The 9,245-nt window shown below is 48.2% G+C and overlaps 1 protein-coding gene across 2 annotated transcripts; it reads right to left on the reverse strand.

Annotated features, from left to right (window-relative positions):
- Nucleotides 1–3,910: 3,910 nt before the first annotated feature.
- On the reverse strand, nucleotides 3,911–5,857 carry Kprp (keratinocyte proline rich protein). 2 transcript variants are annotated; one of them, XM_026789278.1, is made up of 3 exons: nucleotides 5,203–5,857; nucleotides 4,576–5,085; nucleotides 3,911–4,500 (listed from the first exon to the last, which is right to left on the reverse strand). In XM_026789278.1, exons 1-3 carry the CDS (start codon nucleotides 5,855–5,857, stop codon nucleotides 3,911–3,913), a joined length of 1,755 nt encoding a protein of 584 aa, XP_026645079.1. The 2 variants fall into 2 exon arrangements, with proteins under 2 accessions (XP_026645079.1, XP_005367338.1); XM_005367281.1 differs by having other exon boundaries at nucleotides 3,911–5,857.
- Between the last annotated feature and the right edge of the window lie 3,388 nt (nucleotides 5,858–9,245).

Below are 9,245 nucleotides of genomic sequence, written 5' to 3' on the forward strand. Positions count from 1 at the left end.
CATAGGGCAGAGAAGTGAAGCTGAGGTTGAGACAGAAGCTTCCTTTCTTGCTGGCTAGCTGTCATAGTGTCAGAAGCTACTGGAGAGCATTGCCGTCAACAGTCTTACCCAGCTAGAGATTCTGCACGCTGCACTACCAACATGCTAGGCAAGATGCATCCATTTGTACAATCACGACTTTTATGGTAAAACTAACTGCTTTCTCCCTGGTCTTAAGGCTCAATCCACAGAAGGGAAATCACATCTGGTACCCAGGAGTCCAGTCGAAGACAAATAGATGGGAAAGCCCTAGACCCTGGTGGGGAAACAACATCGTTGTTCTGCAAAATGGATGTGATGTGTCTGTCACACTGTCCTCTCAGCATCAATGTTTGCATTCATGGCTATTACTGCTGTTGTCCTTGGTCAGGTAAACTTCTATATGCAGTGGTCTCCAGTTACGATAGAGACTCACACCTGGTCAAAAAACCCTGAGAAAATAACACTGCTGAACACCCACCTGTGAAAGGGACATCTAAACCATCCCCTTTAAACCTCAGGGACTATTAAAGAAGAGGGGCTGAAATAGTGTAAGAACAAGGAGGAAAGGGGAGAATGTCGTGAATGCTGTCCTCCAGGAATGGCATGGCCATTGCCCTTCTGAACTTTCTGGAGCCGTGATAACCTGCATGAGAGTCACAAGAGATTGGGCCCACTAATGTCTGTGATGGAAAAAGGAGGCCTGACCCCTTCCTGAATAGACAGAGCTGTCTAATGGTTGCTGGGCAAGACGTTTTCTTCAGCTCTTCAGGCACTCATAAGTTGCCATGCTCCTTTAAGTGACTCTACTTAGGCTCTCTGATCCACTGAGCTAGACTTAAACGGAATCATTTCTCTGACCTGCCATCGGAGCCATATCCTAGATGGGCTGATGCTTGTTTGTTTCCTTGAAAAAGTCCACACAAAAATTTTGATATTTCTGCTCCAGGTACCACCAAGAACCACTTTTTAAGTTGTTTAGTGATAGTAAACAGGATTTATGTCCCTTTTACCAGTGTCTTCCTAGTGGTTAAATAGTGGTGGTTTGTCCATAGTGCATGAAGGAGTGAACCACACACAAAGGCCCCAGTTTTCCTTTAAACCACACAGGGTTTTGATACATAGCCTCCAGATCTCCAAAATTGACATTGTAGAGCTAGGTCCCTGGGACAAGGGAACAGCATGTTTAGAGCCAAGATTTGACTCTGTGTTCTCAGTTCTAGCCTTGTAGTTTTGAGTTGTTTGGGATGTGTCCCGTGAGGAGAGGCCATTGGAGTAAACATTCCAGGGGACATGTCAGAGCTCTCCCCTGCTGTCATCCTCTCCAGAGCAACCTCCTCATCCTCTGTGACCTTCAGGTACCATCTCACACTGTCGGTCCCCCAGTGTGCTCATTCTCCAGGTCCATATGGTGGCATCAGAGAATAGGAGAATTAGACTTCTCTATCTTCTGCCCCTTTGATTATATCCTCCCAGACTGCACATAAGGTACCATGCATAACAGGATTTGAAAGCAATTGATTAATTCTGAATTTGGCTCAGTCTTTGCTTTCTATACAATAAAACAATAGATAGATAAGTGAAAATAAGTTAATTCAAAAGAAAACATATTTCCAGAGAGCCTCCATGTGTCCTCTGTCCTATATCCCTGGAGCCAGAGGTATCACGGCTCTGACTACATCCTTAGTGCTACAGTCAGTCAACTACCAAATCCAGGTCTGAACACGTTTGCTCTTAGCTGAGGAGTCATCTTCCCTACTCCCTCATTCATCAGGAGACAAGGACATGAAGGTGAGACAGAGAACCATAAGCCAAGCCACTTCAACTATATTAAGGAATCGGTACAATAAACTTGAAACCGAAATAATACATTCCAGTGAAATCCATACTACATCACATTGGGATGGTTGGTTTTTAAGAAAACACAAAAACTAACAACAGTTGACAAGGATGTAGAGAACTTGAGACCTGCACACTCGGGTAGGGCTGTGAATGGTGCTACTTGGGATGGGACTGTGGATGCTACTTGGGATGGGACTGTAGATGCTGCTGGGATGGGGCTGCGGATGCTGCTGGGATGGGGCTGCGGATGATGCTGGGATGGGACTGTGGATGCTGCTGGGATGGGACTGTGGATGCTGCTGGGATGGGACTGTGGATGCTGCTGGGATGGGGCTGTGGATGATGCTGGGATGGGGCTGCGGATGATGCTGGGATGGGGCTGCGGATGATGCTGGGATGGGGCTGGGATGGGACTGTGGATGCTGCTGGGATGGGACTGTGGATGCTGCTGGGATGCTGCTGGGATGGGACTGCGGATGATGCTGGGATGCTGCTGGGATGGGACTGTGGATGATGCTGGGATGGGGCTGTGGATGCTGCTGGGATGGGACTGTGGATGCTGCTGGGATGGGACTGCGGATGCTGCTGGGATGATGCTGGGATGGGACTGTGGATGATGCTGGGATGGGACTGCAGATGCTGCTGGGATGGGGCTGCAGATGATGCTGGGATGATGCTGGGATGGGGCTGTGGATGATGCTGGGATGGGGCTGTGGATGATGCTGGGATAGGACTAGGGATGATGTCACCACTATAGAGAGCAACATGGCAGCACCTGCCTTAGCATGTGGTGTTGAAACTCCATTTCTTGATATCTACTCAATGAATTGAAATCATATACTCAAAGAAGTATTTTACACTGGTGTTGATTGGCCCATTACTAACTAGAGCCAAATGATGGAATCAACTCAAGTACTTGTGCATTCATTACTGAACAAATAAAGCGTGGTGTCTACATGCAGCATGGTAGCATGCTGCCTTAATAGCAGTCATATGCTACAGCGAAAATGAACCTGGAGAACATTATGCCAAGTGAATAACAGAAGCACAAATACCATTTGAGTCTATCTGTGGGAAATGTAGTGTCAAATTTTATAAGGTAGAAAATGGAATGCTAGTGTGTAGAGGCTAAAGGGAAGTGGAGAATGAGGTATTGAGTGTTTCGTCCTGCAGGATAGATGAATGGTGGTGATGGAAATATAACAACGCAAACATTATTCATCCCACTGAGCCGTAGGTATGCTTTGGCATGGCTACCCTAATAAACCTTGTTATATGTGTTTTACCATATTTTAAAAAGACACCATCTCAGCAAATTGGTATCTAATAAAGAGAAGACATCACTCGGAACTCAAACTGTGAACACATCCACTTTTTATTATTATGCATCCTCCTCTTGCTCCAGTTCCTATAGTTTCCCAACAGGACAGAACACAGCTCAGGCTGTCAACTACAACCTTGATCAATTATTGCCTGACCTAAGATAGGCACAGAGATTTAAGGATATACTGACTCCACTCGAATGAAAGTTTACAACGTTGCCGGGCAGAAAAGGCAAAAACTGCAAAGAAAAATTAGTTCAGGAGTACTGCAAAGCTCTTTCTAAATGGATGGAGCTATGGGCGATGAACTCTAGGAAGTCAGAATAGGCTCCTGTGGATGGAAACAGGAAACAATGATAACAAAAGGCTTCAAAGAAGAGGTGTTGAAAGACAGGTACAATTTTGGATCCTGGGAAATCGGTGAGAAATGGTTCAGGTGGAGCGAGCCTCTGCAGAGGAAGAGCATCTGGGGAGTGTCAGGAGGAACACCCAGGAAACACCCTGGTGGCCAAGCTGGTCTAGTTAGAATTTAGACAGAGGGCGGAGGAGTGAGACATAGCTGGAATGATGTCTGAGACTCGGGTGTGGAATCCGAGATGACACGCAAGGAGTCTGAAACACAGCTTTGAAGCAGGGACCACCTCAACATCTGTGGAGCGATGTAGACCAGAGGAGAAGGGGAAATGTTCTAAAGAGCCTGCGGCAGGGGCATTTGAGCTACATTTTGTTTAAAAGTAAGCGCCCTTTGCTCCGGCATAAGCCCCACCTTTTGCTCCACCGTGGGTGTTTCCTTGGTCTCCACAACCATCTAGACTCTGTGTCCCCAAGAAGGAATCATCATGTCTACAGTTGTCGTTACTCTCTTGCCCCTGGTTGCAGCTGTATGGGCTCGGGCCTTCAGTATCCAGGCGACACGGGTTAGATTCATGACAGCCTAGTTCTTGGCGGTAGGGAACTGGATTAGGGCCTGAGCAAGGACTGGTACAGCGCATGGGTTCCCCACAAGGCTCTGGGCTGGAGCAGCGCGCAGGATGCGGCATTGGCTCTGGATATGGACAAGGCTGTGGTTGTGGACGTGGTTCTGGATTCTCACAGTGAACTGGGCTCGGGCGTGGCACTGGACGTGGGGCTGGACGTGGTGCTGGTTGAGGAGCTGGACATGGTTCTGGATAGAGACATGGTTCTGAAAATCGCCGAGGTGGAGGACATGGCCGGGGTTCTGGACTTGGGCATGGCTCTGGACGTGGACATGGGCGTGGTGCAGGAACTGGGCACCTCTGCCATGATGATTCTGGAGACCGGGCACGACGCTGTGGCTCTGGACATGGACGTGGTGCAGGAACTGGACACCGCTGCCATGATGGTTCTGGAGACCAGGCACGACGCTGTGGGCCGCAAGACCTTGGGAATTGCTGTGGCTGTCTCAGATCCGGGCAGGAGACACCCCAAGAGGGTTGCCGGCCACAGCTCTGGGATCTACCTCTGATGGGAGGAATCTGGACAGGGCACCTCTGAGGGGGAACCTGTCTGGGGCAGCAGGGTGAGGAAATCTCTACTCTGCACTTGGGTCCACATCTTTGAGAACAGCTTGAAGGGCGGCCCCGAGGAGGACAGTGGCTGCCATAGATGGGCTCTGAGCGCCGGGGTGGGGTGCAATAGTTGTAGGAGCCTGAAGAGCATCGGGATGGCAGGCAGCTGCTATAACAGGGCTCGGAACGTCTTGGTGGAGAGCAGCTTCGATATGAAGGCTGCAGCTGACGAGGAGGGAGGCATCTGCTGGTGCTCTGAGACCGGCGCTGCTGTGAAGTGAAGCTTCCATAGGAGCCCTGGGGCTGGCATTGTGGTGCACAGGTGCTAAACGAAGCCCCAGACCGACGCTGGGAGGAGCAGTGGCTGTAGGATGCTCTTGATTGGAATTGGGAGGCACAGCCGCCATAGGAAGCCTGTGACTGGCGCTGGGGGCCGCAGCTGGTGTAGGAGGGCCCAGACTGGAATTGTGGCACACAGCGACTGTAGGAACCCTGGGACTGAGACTGTGGGCCACAGTTGCTGTAAGAACCCCGTGACTGTGATTGCGAGGTACAGCTGCCGTAGGATCCCTGGTACTGGCCCTGAGTGGGGAAACTTCCCTGGCCCTGGCCCACTGAGGGACATTCTACATAAGTGCGAACAGGTTGAGGAGCTGGAGCAGGCACATAGGTTGGAACCGGATACTCCACATAACTCGTTTCTGTGTAATACACCGGAGCACATTCTACATAGTAGGTCGGAAGAGGCTGTGGGACTTGCACGTAGGAAACCTGAGACTGGCATGGAGCCTGGCATTGAACACAGGAAACCTGAGCCTGGCAGGGAGCTTGGCACTTTACCTCAGTGGTCTTAGGCTGGCATTTTACCTGGGTGGTCTTTGATTGGCATGGAGCCTGACATTTAACCTTAGTGGTCTTAGATGAGCCTGCAGCCTGGCTCTTCACTTCAATGCCACTGGACTGGCATGGAGTCTGGGAAACTGGAACTGAGCACGGTACAGCGTATTCCACAACTTGCATCCCACATGGAGCTTGGACCAGCACCTGGTTATTGGCATAGGAATACTGTGAGGGACCAAAGGAGGAACCCTTGACACAGCACTGGGGCACCGGCATGCAACACTGAATTTGCTGCTGATCACACATGGTCCTGATGCAGGGGGGTGAACAAGACCTGAGGGTAGAGAAACCAGGGTCAAGAGGCTGAGAGTTGCAAGGGAGGAGCTAGGATCTACAGCCAGGAGCCTAGCATCTTCTCCGGCCTCAACCTTCACCCAAGAATCCTTACTGGTACTGACTTAGTTGGAGCCCATGCTAGTCACCATTGGCTATGAGACCTGCCCTGGTTTTGCAAAAAGGGCTGGATTCTGCACAGCTGAATGTAAATGTAGGCATGCCAATGTCTGCCACCAGAGAGCACTGATGTCAAACAGATTCTCCGCCCTTACACAGCCTGATGGTGGGAACAGTCCTACAGGAAGAATGGGAGGCAGCTCGCTTATAATGCATAGCCCAAATTGAGGTTTCCACACCCACAGAAGCCTGCATTTCCTCACACATCCCACACGTGTATGTAAAAATGAACTCAGGGAAAACAAAAACACAGGCATCATCTAGGTTCATATTTCATCGAAAAGTCCCCTCAAATCTAAGGGTTCAGGCAGATTCCAGACCTCTTGGGCCGGGAGTTTAATATTTGCTGCCTTGCATTCAATCTTTTTAAATGAGCTTATTTTAAAAGACCCTTCTAGAGATATGCAAATCCATTTATACCTCATACACGAAACACACTATCCTTGGGATTAGCACGAGCATTTGCCCAGGCAGGTCGCTGTTACCAGTGATCTGGAAGGAACAGTTTGCTGAATTCAGAGACATTTTCTCCCCAGACCCCCTGAGAGGCAGCACAGCTAGCTCGCTGCTGTCAGTGATCTGGAGGGTAACAGTCTGCTGAATTCAGAGACATTTTTCTCCCCAGACCCTCTGAGGTGCAGCATAGAGTTAATTAAGCTGAGGTAATCCAGAGACTTGCAGATCCTTTGTCACATTCGAGGCTTTGTGAAAGGACATTCAGGCACATTTGTGCATCTACATAGCAAGGTCATAACAGTAAGATCTAAGACACTCAGTCATACACTCCTATACTACCCTTAGCTAACCAGAAAACACATCAGATATCACTCAACTGTTCTTCCTAGAGCTAGCTGTCTGTATCTGGGCAGCCTGGTGGCCAGCACAGCACAGGGCTAATTTGGCCATTGAATCATAAAACATAGCACCTCTCACAAGCTCTCAAAAGACCAAAAATGCATCCACTGGAAGGCAGAGCTAGGCATTTCCCATTTGTAGCAAGTGTCTAAGTTTGTGTCCTCTAGAGAAGGTGATACATCCTCAGGAGTCTTTACTCACACAAAATAGATAACTGGCGTATTTTCCCGGAGGACAAGTTGCTAACAGAAGAAAATGGTATCTGGAGAAGAAACCAGGGGCTGTCAAAGACGAATACGCTTTACAGCCTGCCTATTCTCATCAGTTCTGCATGTCTTATATTCCTTAGGCAGTTTTCCTCCTCAGGCTGACGAATGTCTGTCCCAACTTCTCCTTGAATATCACCTAAATATCACCCCCAGCACAATCCCAGGACCCAGCTTCCAGACTCACCCTCCTCAGCAGGCTCAAAGTCATGCAGGCTAAGGCATCTGGGCAGAGGGCTGTGTTTATATAAAGTGTTGTGGGTCTGGCTCAGACCATGAGACAGCTGATTGGCATCTGCCCAAGGTAGCATTCCACCAGCCAATTCCCTCCCCATGCGCTGTCCGTCCAGTCACCTACAGAGCTGGGAGTGTCCTGCCTTAGTGAGGAAGCTTCCAGGCTGTGGGAACAGGTCATTGTTTTCTTCCCCCTGTCAGTTTCCCCTCCATCCCACCAGGACCCAGTGGTGAAGGGGATGAGAAGGCCTGGCGGTATCATGTCCTCCTGGAAAATAGTTCTGTACCTTACCTTTTCCCTGCCCCAGACTCTCACAAGATAGAGGCAACAACAGAAGTAACCCTTAACTTAAATGTGGTCTAATCTAAAGTCTAAAATTGAGTCAGCTTTAGAGTGTGATGAAAAGTTGGACTCCGAGCTCATCTGGTGTCTCGTGTTGATGACTTACAGCTTGGGAACATTCATAACTGAACTAGATGTTAATTTACTCTTCTGTAAAATACATAAAACTCAATCTCCTCTTTACAGTTGTCATGGAGACTACAGAAAATTCTTTCAAAAGAAAATCTTCCCAAGAATAATGTTTAAAATATCCAGCACCCTCTCAAGAGTAAGCATGCCACAAGCAACAGATGCCTCTGGATCTGCTCCAACCCTGTCTGAAGCTGAGGGACAGCAGGTGCCCGGCGGATGCTGTAGAGCTGTCTTCCAAAGCAGAGTAAGCCATGTAATGTGATGGAGTAGCTTTTAGAGACAGAACAGTTCAGAACAAAAATAACAAGGTGGCCTCCAAGCCACATAAACGCAAGGTGGGTATCTTCTATGTTTCTTTGGATCTTGTTAGAAGTAGTAACTAATATTTATAAATAAAGAGACTTTAGTTAAGGTTCTGGTACTCCAGGTTTTTTTTGAAAAACCAATCTGTCTAGGGAAGCCTGCCTCCCATAAATAGGTCATACAATTTCCTAGTCTCCAAAGCTTCATCATTCTTTGTTCTATATATTCCATGCAATATAAAGTACATGTCTCCTTATATTATTTTTCTTGCATTCTTTTTATGGTTAAAAAGAAAGCAACAATTGGACTGGGAAGATGTTCCATGGTTAATCGCATGTACTCTGTGATCCCGAGGACCAATGTTCAGATCCCAGCAGTCGCCTAACAACCTGGCAGGCATTCCCTGAAAAAGTCGATAGCTCCAGCTTTTGGGGTGAATCAAGGCAGGAGGATCACTAGAGCAGGCATGCTGACTTCCAGCCTAGCCCAGCTATGAAGCTCCAGGCCCAGGAAGAGACTCTGCCTTTGATGACCATGTGAGGAGTAGCGAAAGAGGACACCTGACATCCTCTTCTGGCCTTCACATGAAGGTCTAGACATCAGCACCCACATGCATTCATCCACAAACACTCACATTGGTACCCCCTCGTGCACATAAATAAACAAACATAAATATTTTAAAATGAAATGCTAATAGTCTTCCCTTGATCATTTCGTGTGCTTCCATCACCTGCTAGCCCCTGCAGTCACTTGGATTCTCACCAAACTTGTAAGCAAATATTTTAAGTGTAGATGTAGTTGTAATTCAATGAGGTGAAATCTTCTTAGTCCCATAAGCCAAGATCCATTGTCTATAAACTGGTAAGAAAGTAAAGGAGGACTAATGAGTGAGAAGGAGGAGTAAGTGTGGAAGGCCTTAAGATTAGTGCATGATAGTAGGTTATGGAAGCTCTTTATGACCTACAGTGCACATGCCAATCATCTCTCTGAAGTCTCTCCCAAGATGAAGTCTGCCTAGTTCAATATGACTTCAGAGTCATAGCTCTCA

Source organism: Microtus ochrogaster, unplaced genomic scaffold, assembly GCF_000317375.1.
Source record: "Microtus ochrogaster isolate Prairie Vole_2 unplaced genomic scaffold, MicOch1.0 UNK16, whole genome shotgun sequence".
NCBI classification, from domain to species: Eukaryota; Metazoa; Chordata; class Mammalia; order Rodentia; family Cricetidae; genus Microtus; species Microtus ochrogaster.

Coding starts and splice junctions, on each gene's coding strand:
- Kprp (XM_005367281.1), bottom strand. CDS start 5,857: ATGTGTGATCAGCAGCAAATTCAGTGTTGCATGCCGGTGCCCCAGTGC.